General features: G+C 45.7%; 1 protein-coding gene across 1 annotated transcript; it reads right to left on the bottom strand.

Moving 5' to 3' along the window:
- Positions 1–351: 351 nt before the first annotated feature.
- Positions 352–17,573, bottom strand: ACOX2 (acyl-CoA oxidase 2). The gene is made up of 14 exons (XM_009955303.2): positions 17,414–17,573; positions 16,053–16,215; positions 13,420–13,571; positions 12,848–12,955; positions 11,993–12,112; positions 11,405–11,520; positions 10,826–10,998; positions 9,543–9,705; positions 8,685–8,875; positions 7,373–7,534; positions 6,277–6,382; positions 3,237–3,454; positions 1,377–1,506; positions 352–414 (listed from the first exon to the last, which is right to left on the bottom strand). The coding sequence occupies exons 1-14, from the start codon at positions 17,571–17,573 to the stop codon at positions 352–354; spliced, it is 2,025 nt and encodes a 674-aa protein (XP_009953605.1).
- Positions 17,574–19,239: the final 1,666 nt, after the last annotated feature.

The raw sequence follows: 19,239 nt of genomic DNA, 5'->3' as shown, positions 1-19,239 counted from the left end.
TGGTGTTTTGTTTTGTTTTTTTTTCTGTAATTGTCATATGGTGGATTTAGAAAAAGAACAAGGAAGCCAAATGGCATCGTTTTGATGCTGTCAGGACACTTCAGGTTAGAAAGCAGCGAACGTTCAGCTCTTGCTGACTGGATCGCCTCACGGCCGTGGGTACCACTCAGAATTGTCTGGCTTCTGTCTCATTAAATGCAAGTGGCTGGCTGAGAATCTTGTTTCATACTTCTTGCAACTGCAAGTAAGTGACTGATTATTAATTCTGATTAGTCATTACCGATGCTTCATAAATGTACTGCTGCACAAAGAACAGGAGGAAATGTGCGGCCTTCACTGAGATCATGGTCTTCATAATTTCGATAGCTTGTTGTGAAGAAGCGGCTTCAAATACCTCTCGTAGGCTGGGCTCATCTGTTCAGAAAGAGAACGTGGAAGGGAAGTAACGGTAATTAACAAGATGGAAAAGGCTATGATTTTTTTCTTAAGAATGATCTCTGGAATATAGAAAGCTAGACTATTAAAAAAACCCAAACAAAACAGCAACCCAAAAAAACCCCAAAACACCACCAAACCACCAGCTACTTCAGCTGCGCGCAAGAGCTCTTGCCCTATAGATGTGCTGTCCTTCACAGCCGGTACACAGGACTCATCCCAAGTGGGACAGCATACTATTTAACTTCAAAAGATATGCTTGGACTTGAATGTTTGCTGAAGGCAAATTTCGTGTTCAGCTGTAGAATTTCAAAGGATTGCTGATTACCATAGTAAAAACCTCACTTAAGGCAAAATGAGTTTTCAAACAGAGCAACAGCTATTTACATCGTGCAGAATTTTACATTACTCCGCAATATGGATGAATTAAGAAGTGACAGTAAAGTGCTAAAGACCATGAAGGATGAAATTGCCTTGTTTGGCATTTATACTCTTTCTGGTTAAACATATTATTAAAAAAAGTAAGTATTGCACTAGTAGAAGTACCAGGATAGAAAATATCCTGCATTTAGTGGCTCTTGCAGCCATCTAGTGTTGTTCCATAGTATGTAAGCTATGTAAACAGACTTTTGTTTTAGCTTATGTTGGATAATGTTACCTCAGTGACGAAAGTTTAAGGACACATTGGTGGCACATGACAGTCCTGCTCCCTGGTACAAGCTCTGGTACTCTGGGGGATGTAGTTCATTGTTAGGTTAAATACCTGAGCTAAGGCTATAGGTGGCATAATTGGGAGCATTACAGGTCATTGTTCAGTGTGAAATACTGAGAATGAAAAGCTCTTATTCCACTTTTATCTGTATTGCTTTTATTAAAAGAAAAGCAAAAAAATCTGCTCTGGCTAATGCAGAAGTTGCCTGGCTGTAATCCAGCATCCGTACCTTGTTGGTTGGTGACTTCTGAGCCCACTCGTAAAGCCGTTGGTAAACCTGCCCGTCGTAACTGCCAAGCGCAGAGTTCAAGCTCTTATCTGTGAAGTCAAAAGCGTCCACTAGTGGAACAGCGTCCTTCCTACGGAGCAGATGAGGGACAGTCACGTTACTGAAGTGGGTATTGCTTTGTAAGGGAGGAAAATAAGTCAATGGTGAACTTGAAAGTCAGTTGTCCAAGTCCCTCAGCCTAAGATGCTTGTGCCAATCTTCCCCCTTACCTACGCTGTGGGGAAAATCCTGCTTGATTTGATTCCTCAGGGGCGTGTTCTGCTAACACCCTGAGTGGTCTGTATTGTTGAGTGGTTGTTTGCAGGGTCTTGTAACTACCTGGAGTCCATCCCTAATTCCCTAACTTAGGGCTTAGTCTTCTATCAGATGTTTTCTCGGCAGACTCTGCCAGTTCTTGCTTTTGGTTTTTGTCAGGTTTTTTGTTTGCTTTTGTGTTCTTATGCTGTGTGTCTTACAAAACAGAGTAAGGTTGCTGCTAGATTGATGTGAAGTGCTTTGCTGATCTCCAGGCTTCATCTACTCTTGAGTACTTCTGTCACCTCATCACGCGCTGTCCAGGTCTTCTGGTCTTTTTGTGTCTGTAAGAACAAAGCAACCCTGAACTGCACCAGGGGCCAATCTGACCGCAGTCAGCAGCAGACAGCTAGAGCATGAGGACAAGTATGTAATGACCGTATCATCTCCTAAGCAGGAGATGGTTTCTTCTTCGTTCTGGGTGTGGGAAGCTGTGCTGGCTGTACCCCCGCACCTCAGGTACAGGGATGCAAAAGGGTTTGCTCAAATGTTGGCGTTTGCATCTACCAGTTCCTTTTGGGGAAGGGCTCTTTGAGGGTTTGGGAGAGGCTGGGTGTTGCTGCGGACTGGGAAGTGTTTGTGTCCTTTCTACTAATTATAAATAACTGATGCTGGTTACCCAGGTAAACATCCACTCCATTCTTGAATCCTGTTAACAAGGCATGGACTAACACAGAGAAGTTGCAAGGAATTCCAGAGACAGCAAAGTGTTAGGCTTTTCAAAACACTACGTTAACTTGTTGCTTGTCTTGAATTCTGTGATCAGTTCTGAAAATGCTTGCTCTTTGGCTCAGTCCTGTTCAGCTCGTGGTTATGGTGTGTTCTTGTTTCCCTCCAGGTGGCTTAAGTAACATTTTACATACAGTAGCAAGTCAGTTCTCTGCGCTGTCAGTTAGTCTGTTCTTAAACAGCACCGAGTAGTGAAAGGCGAAGCCTTTGTCAAAAAGCCTTTGTGAGTATTGTGGTAAGTTACATCCTTAGCATATCTCAGAATTCACATAGTTAGTAATAAATGGTGTCGAGCAGATGCATCTGAACTAGCTGTAGGCAGGATTGTTTGGGTACCAGTTGCAACTCAACCATGGCAACAGAGTAGGCTGTATTAGCTGTGGCTTAAGCAGATTTTGCAGTGTATGATCGGTTGCTGTGGCTGCCTCCTGCCAGTGCTGCTCTGACTACATGTTTTCCTGCTTTCGCTCTACTGCAAATGGTAGAAAAGTGTTCAGGATTTCCTGATTTATAATTTAAGATTTCGTATTGCAGAACTTTTAATTTGGAGATTGCAGAGGAGCTGGACACAGCAAAAATATTTTTTTTTGCTGTGAAAATGAGCTCCATGTAGATGTTTCAATCCATTTCTAGTGCTGCCAGGCAATGAAAATAAGAACCAAATTAGGTGAATTGACTTTGGAGATGTTGCTATAGGTACAGCAGCACCATCTTATAGCTATCACAGGGACAAACTGAATAGTTGTGTAAATCTCCTCTCATGCTAGAGCAGCTCACCGAATGACAGCCAGGAGGTCCAGGTATGATGCTGTGACCATGTCCATTTGAGCTCCAGATATGTATCCGTCGTGCAAGAAGAGTCCTGCATTCGAGAAGATCCCGTGTAATGCAAAGAGGTCACAAAGATGTTTTATAATCTTCTGGATGCCAGCCTGGGTCTCGAGTTTTTCCACAGTTTCTGCAAAGTTCTTCACTGTGATGTAGTGGCAGTGAGCCTGGAAAACAAATGCAATCAACAGTGAATGCACCTCAAAACACTTTTAGTAGGGCAAGTGACTCAGGCGTTCTTGCAAAGAATATAAAACCTTTTCATTTCCCTGGCACTTTTCCAGTCTGTATTCTTTGTTTGCTGGTTGACCAGGCCTTTTGCATTCATGTCTTACAGCAACAGCAGAGAAGAGAATTGGGGGTGTAAGCAGTCAACACTGTGGTATTTGTAAACTCTAGAAAACTGCTTCAGAAATCATGGTAGTACTTACTCTAAATATTTCTGAGGAATATCCCAAAGAGTTTGTGTGATGGAAACACACCGGGGTGTGCATGTGTTGACCCCCTAGCAAGTGAATCTTGGTTATACGTCAACAGGAGAAAACTCTTCTATTGAAGACCTTGGGCTCATGGTACGTTGGGCTCTGTGTCTGTAGGGCTTCAGCTCTGAAAACATCTGTTGTCACAGAAGAACAACGAAAGCTACCTCTTGCTTTTGTGGTTTTAAGTAAACTGGTAATTTCTGGGTCAGACACCAGTACAGTGTCTTAACTGCCAAGTTACAGAAATCCTAGCTGAGGTCCAGAGCCATTGAAGCAGCCTGACTCCACCTGTTTGTGGGGGTGACTCTTGTTGTGTTGACATTACTGCGAGCGGGTGGTGGTGCTGGTATGTGTGTGGGTTCACTCCCCCACTGTCCAGTTCCCCTCCCAGCTGTGGGTGTAAGCACGGCACATCTGCACTGCAGCTCTTCCTGCTGGCACGGTCAAGCAGCGTGGAGGCCAGCGTGGACTGCAGAACCTGCCTGAGAAGCTGGGTGTCTGCTCAAGCAATTAACCCACGTGGAGTCTGCAGGAAAGCTGTACCCAGTGTCTGAGCCACTCAGCTGAGGGCTGGCGGGCGTCGGTTCGTATAGCTGCTGTGCCAGTCGTGTGGGTGAGTCTCCAGGGAAGGTGTGGAGTAAGATGTAAATACAGAAGTACCCCAAGAAGGCAGCAGGCTATCAAAGTTTTAAAGTTATGGGGGAAACTCAAGGGGTTTGGGTGACTTTTCCTGGAGTATCTGTGAACTGGGGGCTCAGATCCCATTTTCTGAAGAGTCTAGCAGCACAGTCGCCACTGACGATGCCACAGCCAGCCCTCTGCATGTGTTGGGCTCTTCAGAAAGAGTTTATTTCTGACTAGTCCTGTGTCTAGGTTCTCCTCCTTGCTGGGTTCCAGCTCCTCCTCTTGACACGTGGTCTCCCCTGTTCTTTAGTCCAGAGACCTCAGCCACCCATTTGAGTGGGTGCAGGAGGGAACGACGTGTTCAGGTTTGTGTGCGGGGAGCGCTGGTCACAGCCTTTTCTGGAGGTAATCTCAAATAGGAACATTTTACTTCAGTTTCATTCCACTAAAAATATATTTACACTGAAACAATTGTGGGAAAAGTAATTTTTAAAAGTCTCTTTGTTTATAGGTCTCCTTTATATTTGAGACAATTACACAGTTTTTCTGCTCTTTTTCAAGCTTGCAGCACTCAATACCTGCTGCTTCCACTGTGTAATTGAAAGTGGGGGGTGATGCATGGCAGACAGGTGACCACAAAAAATGCTGATGCTGAGATCAAGTCTTTGCTCCCTTACTCGGTGATTTCTTGTTTTGAAGGATTATGACCATGCTTACCAGTACAAGCAGATCAACGCTTCTGATGGTTTCGAAAGGATCTCTGCTGTTGCTGAGAAAGAGTTTGACTCATCAAGGACTTAGTCTAATTGACTGAGTACAAGGAGGCTGTTCCCTACTGTGAAATCACCCAGATGGTATCACCGCAGTTAGGTACGTGTAGGACTCCTTTTCCCTGTCAGGGGCTTCTTGCTAAGTCCATTTCAGTTTGGGTTTGCTCTGGCTGAATGGTAGATTACAACAAGATGTTTTTCATTAAAAATTGAATGAAGTTGAAATAAGCCGTGGATCTGTTTCAAAATCTTCCTTTCCTCAGGGAAGGAAGGAAGGAAGACCACCACAATAAATGAGAGGAATTGCACTTAATTGCCTATGAAAAAAATAACTCTGGTTTTTGAAGATAACTAGGTATCAGTGGATTTGGTTTCATTTAAATTTGGGGCTTTTGTCCCCTCTTGCTTTCTTTTCTGCTTAGTTTCGTACTGACTAACCCTGTTATGGGGAACAGATGCTGCTGTCCTGATCCCACTTCAGCTGAAGGCATGCTGATTGCCTGTCTAATCCATGTGAACTGGGAGTTGGGTTTGAATCTCTTACTAATTTGACTTTGATTTGATTTTTTTCTTTCGCTAGTAAACATTGCACTTATCACTGCTTTTCATTGTTTTCACTGCAGTTAGCTTTCCTTGTGAGAGTGGCAGATGTCAGAAATACCAGGCATGTTTCACCCTTACTGTGACTCCATCAGCTTTCAGTAGGGTGGCTTTGGGGAGGCTTTTCTGTGGGAGCCAGGAACTCTGGACTCAGAAAAAGACGAGCATTAACTGGAGATGGTGGGTTCTTGTTGCAGGATGTGGCAGGTCTGATTCTGCTAGTAGTGGCAGCGTAACCTTGGATGTTTTGGGGGTTTTTCTCCCTTTCATTTCTACTCCCTCAAGTCTTTTTCTGCCTGGCCTATTCAGATGACAAATTCTTCAGATCAGGAATTGCTTCTTACTGCAATTTTTCCACCATGCAGACCACAGTGGTGCCCTGATCTTTGTGGTGTCCCTTAGATGCTAACAGAAAACAATAAACAGGGCTAAGACTTTAAGCTAGTCATGCTGTTTCTTTTGCATATTGTATCATAAAGACAAATATCAAATAAGCAGATGAATTTTGCTAACCTTTGCAGCCTGAGCCAGCTGTACTGTGCACTGGTTCCACGCATCGTGCTTTTTGGCTCCAGACTGAATCAAGTCCTGTAGTTTAGCTGCCGTGCTGCTTACAAGTCTGGAAAATTGAAAAAGCATATTGTATGTGAATATAGCAGCCCACATGCGCTCATTTCATACTCAGACTTGTGTGCGATCGTATGGCAAAATGACACTTCTGACATTTGAAGTTATCTGCACTCAGTATAGGCGAACTTAGATTATGCAAAATCTACGTACAAACTGGGAGAAGCACCCAGACCACCCTGGTACTGAAGAATTTCGCCTTCTCAGCTTCCAGGGTAGTTTACCAGGGGTTCTGCTGAGTTTTTCTTGGGTTGTGTATGTGTAAGGCGAGTTTTCAAAACAAAACAAAACAGTGATAAATTGGACTGACGTTACATTATGTTTCTGCTTTTCTACACAGGGATCCAAATCCTGCTCCCATTGACAGCAAAGCTTTTGGGAGAATGGCTCTGTTTTTACGCTGATTTGAATGACAGCAGCGTTGTCTGTCTGTATACCTGGTTTTCAGAGATGATGCCTATATGGCCCATAACTCTGCACATAATACTAATGAGATCACTCAGGATACCATTTTTATTTGTGTTGAGTAGTTGAAAGGCTACGGACAGGATGAGAGGCTCTGTGTTTGCTGTGGTGTTAATTGAAAGCAAACATCAGTTTCAGAGGTATGTGGGATTTTGACTTTCTGTATAGAACTGCACAGTTGCCTAAAGGCTTTACTGGATGGCACCTCAGTGATGTGGTCTGGGATTTACTTAAATAGTGCCATCAGCTCGGTGTAGAATCAGCTCTATGGAAAAAAATTGTTAGGTAGCACGTGGCTTAATAAACTTGTGATGTTCTGAATGTGAAAGCTTCGTATTGAGCATTTGACGTGGCTGTTAATCCCATGTGAGTCCTCCTTTTCTATTTCAGGAGCAGATGGTGTAAATTCTTGTGTAACTTACGTTATTTTACCTCCCTTTAAAGCAAGGAAGAAGCTGAGCTCTTGATGCATTTCTGATGTCAGAGAGAAACGCCGTCTCTTGTCCTCCATACTGACCTGGCTGCCATGTGTTGATAGGCCTCAGTGTAAGTGTCTGGGCTGAGAAAATCCAACTTGCTCTTGGCTGGACAATTCCCAGGTTTCACTGCAGCCAGGTAAGTGACAGATGGCGGAACAGGCTGGCCAGTGCTGGCTGCCGTGAAGCACTTAATCAGGAACCTGGGAAGAAAGTAACAGTCAGAGCAGGGTCTGGTTGTGATCCCCATGTAGCAAATGGTCATGCAAAAGTAAAGTGGGCTCGGGTGAGGAGCAGGGAGGTGTGACCCATCCCATCAGTGGTCCAGAATGGACTTGTTCAAGTCATGACCTCCTGTTTTGTATGTTGTTCGCAATAACCTGATCTGTGATGGGTCTCAGGGGTAGCCTGTCTACCGTATTTAATGCTACAGCAGTTTGTAGCGATGAATTTTTAGGAAGAAACTTGCTGTGGCCGTTAGCAGTCTCAGCAGCATGGTGATTAGATACATTATCAGCTTTGCAGCCCGAGTCTTAATGCCCTGGGAGTCTTGATGGTGGTTTGGTCTCACCCTCTGTGATCCCCAATACAGTCTCATTATGTTAACAAACATGAGACCCTTTTTTGGAGCTAAACATGCGTCTAAGGAGCATTCCCCACTCCCTTATTCTTTTGGTCCCTCCGCTATGACCTAGACTGACCAGGTCTGGAAGTAAAAGGTTACAGCATTTATCTTGTCCTTGCTATTGACCTTGCAAGAAGAGGCGGTAACGAGTGCACAAGTGTCTGCGTGCAAGCACAGAGCTGTGTGGTAGCACCTCTGTCCCTGGGAAGTGTACTGGTTTTCCCCTTCTAGTAAAAACGCATGTTATTAAAAGTTTAAGCAGCTGTGATTTCTTTCTCCTATGTTTCATCTGCTCTGAATAATCATCAGTCTGCGTGTTCGGAGGAAAGTAGTGTTCTTGGAGCATGAGTCATCTGCTTTCAGTATCCAAGAACTTTGCCTCCTCTGAATCAACCTCACTTTACCAATATCATGTTACATCGATTGCTTAAAAAACAAACCACAAAACTTGTATAGCAATGCTTTTGCTGCACTACTAGACAAAGAGGAAAATGAGGTTATGCAGAACAGCACCTGCATACATTCCAAAACCAAAAACAGAAGAGAAAATCTGGTTCCCACACACCTCTATGCCTGCTGGACAGAAGACATGAATAGTTTATGTCCTGAGCTGTATTTTTAGAAGGTGCTGTAAGAAAGGAGTAGCTGGTTTTACTGGTTTTGGAGAAGAAGTAGAGGTTGAATAAATGAGGGGGCAGGCTTTTAGATGAACAGATTTGAATTGTTACCTGGCAGTTTGCAGGAGCAAAATAGTGTTTTCCCCTTCATAAATACAAGAGGCAAGTATTTTAGTGTACAAGGAAGGGAGTCCACTCAGCAAGGAATAACCATGTCCTCCACATGCCCGGAGGCAGATCTCCACTGCTGAAGTGCTATACTGAGTAACCATGGCTTTGAAGCCTGAAGAAAATGCATGAAGCTGTTTAAAAAAAAGAAAAATAAAGGCAGAGTGTTAATGGTGAAAGTATTCTAAAGCAATCCTCAAAATAAGTTTGCTTTTTTTAATGTGCAATTTCTGGGCATGACATCGCTGTCAGACCCTCGTTTGGGTGCTGGTGTAGCACTCGGCTCCCTGAGCCTGGCCTTGGGTTTCTGCCTGGGCTGCTGCACACCCTCGGGCACGCTGTGGTCAGTTTATGCATTTTTGGGTTTCTCTCAACAAGGCTTTGGCCACCCTTGTTCAGAGTGTGTTTTCATTTTAGGCTTCCCATTGCAAAATCTTCTATTCTATCTAAAAAGTCACGGTTTTGGTTTTGGCTCAGAAATCAATATTTCCATGTATGTTTGTAGATGAAGTTGTGAAATAATGCTTTGTGCCACCAACTACTTGGAACAAGGTTTTTATCAAATGGACTTGCTTTTCAAGGACTTTTCACTCTGCAATAGTTCCCAAAATGGAAAATTTGGGGTGGTAAAGCAAATGCTGTTGCTGACTGGTTGTGAACCTAGGACGTGCCGTTAGATCTCTTAGTGCTTCCTCTTTCTCCAGTTATCTAGTGGTGAGAGGAATGCTTGTCCAGCTGGCTAAAATACTTTGATATTTCGAGATGAGAAGTGCTGTATGAGCTAATCCTGCTGCAGCTCACCTCTGGCAGCGTGTCGAAGTTCTTCTTCTGGATGTCTCTGTACCCCCTGTCGAAGAGGTTCTGCAGGTAGTTGTTGATGAAATGAAAGGCATAGGCTGCTGCCAACTGGGGCAGCAATTTCTCTTGCTGAGTCTGGTAGTCAAGGATTTTTGCTTCTTCTTCCCTGTTGGAAGACAGCTAATGAAGTAGGGAAAGTGCAGACACATGCAGCTACTGTTAGTTTTACTTATTGCATAATGAAAAGTGGCGTTTTTCATTACCGAGAAGCAGTACCTGAACAGGACTGAGCTGATGTCGTGGCAGCAAATCTGCCTCGTTTGCTAAGCTGTTAGAGAAACAAGCCTGGCTAGGAAAAAAGGGATTTTTCTGCTGCGTTGGTGAACCAGCCTAACAGAGTAGAAAAGGCTCCGTGTGATCTGTCAGTACAGAGGTGGGGGACCAGGGACTGTGGGAGAGGATGAAGATGAAGCCTTCAAGGATAGCAAGTTGTAAGGTGTTATAGGGGAGGCGGTGGCGCTGCACCCTGAAAAACTTTCGCTTTTCAAACTGGATCTTTGTGGCCATCGATGCAGATAGATTTCTCTGAAAATATTTGAGTCTAAATTATTTTAAGCTTTCTGAGCTTTTTTGGGATGTTCTTTACCATTTTTGCTGTGGTTAGTACATTCAGGACTTCAAGTGATGGAATTGGTTATTACAATAGTTCAGCATGCTGGGCTCTTGTGTTTGGTTTGTGTTTGAACCAAACCACGTTCTCATTAGCATCTACTTGCTTTTGAAAGGAGATTCAAGTAGAAATTTTTGAAATCCATTCAAATGAAAATACCTATTTAAAAAGCAGAGATTCTTACCAGACTAATAAAATTCAGTGTTGTAAAGTGTGGATATAGAATTGTGGATGTAGGAAGGTATTTTAATGTCGTGCCCACTAGCAGAATGCTGTGGAATGAGAATTCAGCAACTTGTCCACTTTGTCTGGATTCTGCTGAGTTATGGGATTTCACGGGAAGGCCAGTTATAAGGAAAATAAATTGCCTGTATGAACCGCTGAGCTATTCAAACTATGAAGCTTATCTTAGAAAGAACTGTAAACATTCTCTTGTACTTTGACTGAAGCTCGTTAATGTAAATAATGGGGAAGCATGTTCGTAATACCCTATCTGGGCCAGGAAATAAGCCAGTGATGTGCTTGAAAGATAAGATGAAAAGTAGAAATAGAGACTGGTGCGAGGGAACACGGTATATGGTCCCCTTCCCACTGCTGTGGACTTGCGTGGCGTTACCCAGGCTTCAACTTGGACTGCCGGCGAACCACGGAGTATCGGATGGCAATGGTGCAAGCTTTCATCAGAGGTATTAGGACTTGGTCCGAAATGAGGGAGATGCGCACTGTAGTCATTGTGAAATAATTAATCTTCTTTGACCCCTGTCTTACATAGGTGCCATCTGGTTGAACCTAGAGTAGGGAGAGGATGTTAGATGCCACCTTCTTCAATGCTTCAGTGCTAGGGTGGCTGTGTAATCTCTATGTGTAAGATAAAATGGACATCGAGATCCTTCACTGAATGCAAAACGAGGTATATTTGTGTATGATGGATGAAATATAGCCATTTGAAGAGACAAACTCTTACTGCTTCTGCCTCAGATGGTTCTGCCTGCCCCATGATCCCCAGCCTCTGAAAGTAGAATTCCTGACACTGAGTTTCACTTAGGATTCGGGTAACTTCTGCCCTTGGTAAAACCACAGAGACTTGCAGATACCTCAAAAGAAGATTTTTGTCCTAAATTTAGGCAGGTCCCTGTCATCTCGCTGGCTGTGCAAGAGTCTGATGGGTGAGTCGGTGATGTGAGACCGTACATACCTCGCAAAACTTGTTCAGCATGTTCTCCCTGGGGACATGCACGTTCTGCAGCATGAGGTAGCCGTTGTCAGTGTGCTCAAAATTCATTTTGGGACCGATGTCTCCTGCAGTTATGCCTGCAGTGAGGGAAAATGCAGCCTGCTTACTTCCACTAGAACTTTTTTCTCCCCATTTTGTATTAGGCTGGGGATCTCAAAGGAAGGGCCTGTTCAGCTCTGCTTCTTCCCCAGCATGCATGGTCTTGCCTGAGGCATGAAACAGGCGTTCAAACGCCTTGTGGTAGTTTGTTTCCATGATCCATCTGTTACCCATGTTGGCTGGGATCGAACTGAGGTGTTAATGCAGAGGTGGTCAGAGCAGCCCAGGCTTCTGGTTAAGAAGGCACGGTCTGGATATGCCTGAGGATACATTATATCTTCCTTTAAATAAAAAAGTTGGGGTTAATGATAAGTGTGTCTTGGTTATCTGTCTTGGTTTGGTTTTGGCAATTAGAACTCTCTCTCCCTTGGGCCCAATGTTTTAGAAGACATTTAAGGGCAAAATAGGCAGAGCACCTGCACAAGTGCTGCAATGTCTGGGGTGGTTTACCTGGGCAGAGTGAATGGTCCTGAAGGCTGCGTATCTGCACGATGAAGGGATGCACGCCATAGCACTTCCCATGGATGTACAGCTGAGCAAAGACCATCGTGTGAGTTGCTGTCCTTCCCACTGTGAGAAGAAAACCAGCCACATTCCCTTAAGACAAGGTACAGTACAAACCCTTCCACGGTTAACAGCAGTCACTGCTAGTTGTGTGTTAGGTCTCGCTAATGTATGGATCAGCATAGGTGCGATCCACAGGTGCTGGAAGCTGGAGATTGCCTAAATCTGTGCTCTGAGCCTTGCTCTTGGCTCTCAGAAGTCACATCATCCTTCTGCCTCTGTTGCTGCTCTTGGGGCTTGGATGAACAGTTTGTATCAGCAGATGAGAAAAAACCAAGTAGTTAAAGTTCACGCAGTGCTGAGAGAGTGGGAAGTGCTGTGGCTGTTAGAGTAACTTCAGTTATTTTCTGTGAAATACCTTCCTGAAGGGAGCCATGAATTTCACACTTGAATCCTTTATGCTGAGACTGGCTGATGACTCGAATCCTTTATGCTGATGACATCCCTGCAGTTTTTGGTCATCTGACTGTCATTTACAAAGAAGAGAAGATTGATTCCTGCTGAGGCAGGAGTTTCCCTGAGCAAAGTTCTCCTGCCCTGCCAGCCAAGGGCTTTTGACAACAATGGTGGTTCCCTTCTGGCCTTTGTACTTGTACAAACCCCTTTGCCTCTCAATGTGTGCATCTCATACCGAAGTCCTCTGCTAGCACCTGGGCCCTCAAACATGGAGCTTGAGCAGGGCAGAACAAGTAACTGAAAGAGACAAATGAGGAAAACCAAAGTATTTTCTGTGATACTTACTGTCTCCAGGCCACCACTTCATGGCAGAGATCTTTGGTGTGTTCAGTATAAACTCCTGTGTAGCGACATCAAAGACTGCTGTTGTTTCCAAACCCTGAAGATAAGTTCCTTAAAAATAATAATAAAAAAAAGTCTCCTGGTGTATCACAATGATGGAGAGAGTGAAGGATCCCTGGAGCTGCTGTGGGTGTTACCAGGGTTTTGTGGTTTACCCTCCTGACGAGAACCATAGGACGATGCTCCCAGTGACCCCACACCATCTCCTGCAAAGATCTCTTGAGCCACGTGGTACTCAGGCAAGCTGCCTGGTTGATCCCCTCCACCAATGGTGACTGCCTGCTATCTAACCATGAGTTTCACCCTCACTCTTGTTCTTTTTTCCACATTGCAAAACCAAAGCCAGCACATCTCCAGCTTGCTGAGGACATCAACCTCTAACACGCAGGTGGCATTTACCCCCCCAGCCACCCCTACCCCAGTAAGGCATGGGCAGCTGGAACTCAAATTCCCCCGAGAATCTGGGTCAGAGCCTTTTGTCCTATGGAAATGCTACGTTTTCTCTGCAGCCTTACCGTGCCCCAGTTCGGTCTGGGCATAGCTTCCGATGAGCTGATACTGGACGGCGAGAGGAATCCATTTGGCGATCTGTTTCTTGGAGCCCAGCACTGTAATACTTCTCATGAAAACGCGGTGAAGGAGAAACGCGATTTCTCCTGACAGTGCCCTGCGGAGAAGGCACAAGAGGTATTTTTACACGGATGGAGGCCCAGGATTGTGATGAGTGAGGCAGTGACAGTTCAGTGTCACCAGACAGTACCAACTGCTGCCTTTTGATTTCTGCGTTGTCCTGCCTTACCCGAAGTCCAGCATCCACACAGTATTACAGGAAAAGTGCTCTTTCAACTGCTTTTGTTCCTTCTTTCATAACATAGTTTGCTTAAGCGTTGCTAGCTCATTATTTCACTTGCTCTTGGAGGAATTATTTGTTCTGAGCAGCAGATGCTGAGCTCCTAAAAACACAGCCTAGCTCCAAAGCTCCTGTGGCTCTGATAGCTTGTGAGCCCTTCCTATCTTTATTTTACTTCATAGGATTTTTTTCCTGATTGTTTAAGTCATTTTAAGGCTGAGCTAAAAAAACCCCACCTCCCTGCCCTAAAACTCCCAAACCCTGGCAATTCACTGTGGGGTGCGTTAGACTGAATTGCATACGTAGGCACCTGAGACCTGGATTTCCTGAACCTTCCCATTCCCATTCTGGGGAAATAACTCGGTACGTTGGGTTTGTTGCTATACTATTCCCTGGGTGTTTTCTGTCCATCACAGGCAGTGAACAATAGAATCATAGACTCATTTTGGTTGGGAAAGACCTTTAAGATCATCAGGTGCAACCATTAACCTGACACTACCAAGCCCACCACTAAACCATGTCCCAAAGCACCACGTCTATATGTCTGCTGGGGTTCACGGAGATTTGGCCTGACTTTAGATGCTTTTTTTTTCTTGTGGAAAACTTCAAATACATCCTTGTGACACCTGGATTATTGTCTGGTCAGGTCCTTCGCCATCACCATCTGGTAGGGCTGCATACATCCTAAAAAGCACTATTCTAGAAGCTGTGTATGGGAACTTGGGTACGGTAATTTCCACAGTGAAGATCAGAAACGCATTTGTTTTAAGGATTTTTTTTTGTGCGAGAAATCATAAGAAAATATGAGGAATATAGTCCCTCTTCCTGGGATTCCTCAGAATATGGTTGAGTCACCTCACGGATCTAAGTACATGTGCTCTCACACGTAAAAATAAGTGGCTCTGCTGTTCTCAGTAGGTTGTGTGGCTGTTAGCACATTGCTTTACTGCAGTGCTCTCATTCTAGACAGGTACCTTTTATTGTTAACAAGTGCCTATGACCTTTCTTTTACACGGGCCCTGAGAGAGAATCAGTCATGCTGAAAAAGTAGAGGGAAAAGTATGAACAGAGAAGTTAAAGGGAAATTGCTTTGATTAACAGAAAAAGACTTAATAAACCCTTGGAAGCCTATCCAGAAATAATGTTACTTTAACTGCAATTTTCAGAGGCTGGCTTTTAAATCTGTGCAAGGGATTCACTGTGCCTGACACCAGGACTTTGTCAGTAAGAGCTTGGTGCTCACCTGGTGTTTCATCAGCAAAGAGCTGTCCTGCAAGGCGGCTGTGCTCTGAATCCAGCAAAATGTGGTAGCGCAGGGCTGGCCTTGCCTGGTCTCGGGGGCCTGATAAAAGCAAGCCTCGGTGGGAGAGTTTTGTCAGGTTTTTGAAATCTGCTGGGATTTTTTTTTCCCTCTGAGGGAGAAGTGGAAAGCTGCTTTTTATTGGTAATACAATGATCAGGCCCAAGATCTTTTGATGGAAATTTTCTCCCTTTATCAGTCCCACTCTCTGTAGGTGGCAAAGAGCTTAATGAAAAAGTCTAAGATCTTTCATTATATGAAATATTGGAAAGTGACTTTGAGTGTCAGTGGTGATTTGTAAGGTGCAGGCATTGTCCTTTTGAGAGATGCTTTTGAATGTACACTTTCTTACTGGGTATGTAACTGCACCAAACTAACAGCGTGCACCAGGCAATAGCAAACTGGGACTTTTATTTAGCAAAGGGGGAAAGAAGGAGGGGCAAGAAATGAAAATGAAAATGTGGAGCTCACCCCATGCAAAGGGTTAAGAAATTTTTTTAAAGGAAAAGATTGTGAAAAATATTTTATTCTGTTTACCTATGAACTAAGTGGGGTTTTTTTCCCTTATTTTTAATACAATATGGGTTTTCTAGATACAGAAAATGTAATTTTTAATTTATCTGGAAGTCAGTAACCTAACTGAAACAGCACCACTTCTAGTTCTGTTTATACATTAAAAAATGTCTAGGGGGTGGTATGAGGGCTGTAGCACAGGTAAGGAGCTTGCTGAAGTGGAAATACCGTGTTTGGGATGTGAACTAAAGTGATCTATCACGCTGTACCTGTGCGCTGCTCTTTGAGAAGTTCCCTGCCATGTATCATCATTTTCCCTTTTCCCAAGCGTGCTGCTAAAGTAAAAACCTGCAGCACATTTGTACCAAAACCTTATCTGTCAGCTGTCGGCCTCTCCCAGCGTTTGCTAAAGCTGATGCTTGTTGGCACATGGAACTTTTAACAAAAAGATCAGTTGTACATTTTAAAAAAGAAATAAAGATCACCTGTAAATGTACGTATATTCAGGTCCATCCTCAGTCCATCCCATTTCCTGCATCTTTTTCCGGAGGTGAACAGCTTTTCTGACTGCTGCTTCATACCTCTCGTTCTGGCTCTGGAAATACTCATTTTCTCTGCTAAATTCAGGGTCGGATTCGATAGCTTCAACTGCAAAGCAACATGGCAGAGTTGGTTCTCCTGGGGCTGGAGAGGTGTGGGCAGCACCTCCAGCCCTGCTCAGGAGGAGCGGGCAGGGCTGGGGTTGTGGATACCGGTGCTGTGACTTTCTCGGGTGATGGCAGGCAGGTTTTGTTTTGCAGTGCTGGCTCTGATGGCTGCCATGCCTAACTCTGACAAGCAGTGGGTTTGGGGAAGGAGGAGGGGAACCCAGTGGGCCTGAGAGAGGGGTCTGTTGAGTGGAAATAGCGACCCTGCCAGGTGAGACACCGTCCCTAGTCAGGGTGTTGGAGGTGACCTGGTGCCTCAGGCAGAAAGTGCCATGGATCCCTCGGTCTCTTATTGCTGATCCCGTGCTGTGATGGCAGCCAGAGCTGCTGTTAGCCGGGTTTTGCCTGGATGGCGGCTAATGGCTGGAGCTGCCAGGTGTCCGGCTTGGCACCCGCACTTCTGCTCGGGACTTTGCCAGCCCTTTGCATCACTGTGAAATAGCTCTTGGGCTTGATCTTTCTGTGTTGGCCTGAATGCTCCCGCTGCTCCCTATTTGCCTTGAAGCCTTGAGTCCATTCGTGTTTAAGATTATACTGGACTCCAGCGGCACAGCAAAGCGTGCAATCCCAGTGGTCTGTGCCATTTTAATTTGGGTAGGGTGGAAATATAGGTGTAGTTACAGAGACAAAAGAGGTTTTGTTTTTTTTTCTCTGTTCCTTTTGAGCTGACAATCATTTTTTTGGCACGCTCATCAAGGGTGAGAGCAGCTCAGCCTGGCCGAACCAACACACGCAAGGAATTCCCCACCTGGATGAGCCTGATGTGCCAAGGAGGGTCATTGACTGTGGTTCACTCATGGCATGCATTGCTGTGCAGCAGCACGAGCCCCCTCACACAGAGATGCTCGTCTGTGTGTCCTGCAGTCCTTGTATTCCAGTTTAACGAGTCTTGTCAGAGATACTGGGGATGGGAGCAGGGAAGGGGAAAAGCTTCTGATGGGGAGTGGCTGCAGAGGAGTCGTGTTGATTTATACTAACAGGGGACGCCATCTCCACGCTCCCACTTTTTTAAGAGATGAGCAATAAGCAAATACCCAGGAGCACAAAACCCACTGTGCTGCAAAGGAGGAGCAAAACCAGCGGGGACGTAGGCACGCTTTGTACCAGCCCGCAGCCAGGAGCTCGTAAGGCTCACTCACCCACCGCCCTCCGTATCCGAGTGCGCTCCACGCCGCCGTCCAGCAGGACCATGAGCTTTTCCACACTGAACGAGGCCGTTTGCCTCTCGCTGGCCAGGTCAGGATTCACGCTGCCGAGGACTGAGCCCTGCGAGTACTTGTTGGTCTCCAGCAGAGCCATCCTGGAGGCTGAGCTGCTCTGGGAAGGGATGGGGCTCGTTCAGCTCTGGCACCCCTTCAGTGGGTGCTTGATGAAGGTGTTGGGAGGTGTGAGGAGCGGTTTCAGAGGCTGTACCTGTACAGGGGTTGCGTGAATATTTAGGCACTGTCTTGTCCTCGTTGCGATATAGACAATGAAAATTTAGGTCACTTTTAAGAGTTCAAAATGCAGGTTTTATGATGTTATTTTTAAACATAAAATCTTTTTCTTTCACTGGTCTGTGCCCAGTATTTTATGAGAAGTTACTGCTGGAATATCCCACAACTATATGTGGATGCTTAAGGGAGCTTCTGGCCCTGTCCCATTCCGCCCCTGACGCTGGCTGCTGCTGCTGCCACCTAACCCACAGGCGCCTGCTGAGAGGCTTCCCGACCTGCACTTGCAGCTCTGCCCGTGCTGCCTCCATCCTGCTTCCCACAGGGCTCGGTTTTACATTAACTCCTAAACTTGTAATTCCTGTGTTAGCAGGATTTGCTGCAGAATACTAATAAAAAAAGAAAAAGGGGTGGTGTGTGGAAAACAAATCAGGTTTGTCCCTTTAAGAGGCTGCCAGCCTTCCTGAACTATTTTTAATACTGTAAGAAATTTAAACTCTGTAAACTCTTGCAAATATGTGCTTAATTCCTGCTTTTCTGATTTTCAGACCTTTAATTCAAGGTGTTGGGAGGGAGAAAAGCCTCAAAGCAGCATGCTGAGTACACAAGATTGAAGTAACTCAGAGCTGCCCTTGAGCCATCCCAGGAAGCACTGGGCTCGGCGCTGGAGCACTGAAACAGCTCAGCTGCCAGTTCCCTCTTCCGCGAGGCTACGTAAGAAAAATCCGTGTGTCTGTCCACCATGTGCGAACGCAAAACCCCCACGTACCTTGTCCCACGCGCCCTTCGGGGAGCTGCTGCCTACCTGCCTGGGCCGTGTTCCCGCTGTCCTCGCTGCACGGACCTTGTCCCCGCGGCCAACGGAGCTCGTCCTGGCCCGTGGGTGTTTCTGCGTGTGCGCAGCAGCGTGTTGGAGCTGACCTCTGCAGGGGCGGGGGCCTGTGCTCCCGCTAGGCGTAAAATCCCACAGCTCCCAGCAACGAAAGAGCTGGAGATGCTGCATTTTTTTAAAAAAATGCTGTTTTTCGGATCTTACTTCAGCCCATTTGTACGTTGGAGGCTGCACTTCCAGCTCTGTCACTGACATGAGACCCTGCCCTTCTCCCGGTATTTAAATTTATTTTTTTTTCGTAGTCTGCTTGTGATGGAGGGGAGCCCCCCTTGGGCTCTCGCTGCTCCTTGCCTGTGGATTTGACTTGCTCAGGGTTTTCCCAGCTCAGTTATGGCACTGACCTCGGCCCTTCCCGCAGATTGGGCTGCAAGCCTGGAGATCAGGGGTGCGCCCCACAGGCTGCGTCGTGCCAGGGGACGGAGGGAGGTTGCCATGGGGTGTGTGCTGCCTTCATCTTTGTCAATCCTGAATCTGTCCCTGCTGCAGACTGTCCTGGTGTCTAATGGGCAGGAGCTGGCAACTCGCACCCCCCCGGCTACATCAGTGTGAGCCTGATGGGAGATGAGTCCCTCCTGCCCACAGTTGCTGCTGCTTCTGACCTGCTCGTCTCTCGCTGGAAACTGCTTTGTCAGCGAAGGAG

This window comes from Leptosomus discolor, chromosome 9, assembly GCF_034619465.1.
Source record: "Leptosomus discolor isolate bLepDis1 chromosome 9, bLepDis1.hap2, whole genome shotgun sequence".
In the NCBI taxonomy this organism is placed as follows: domain Eukaryota; kingdom Metazoa; phylum Chordata; class Aves; order Leptosomiformes; family Leptosomidae; genus Leptosomus; species Leptosomus discolor.
Note: the sequence above shows the minus strand (reverse complement) of the source record. Positions and strands in the feature narration are given on the sequence as shown.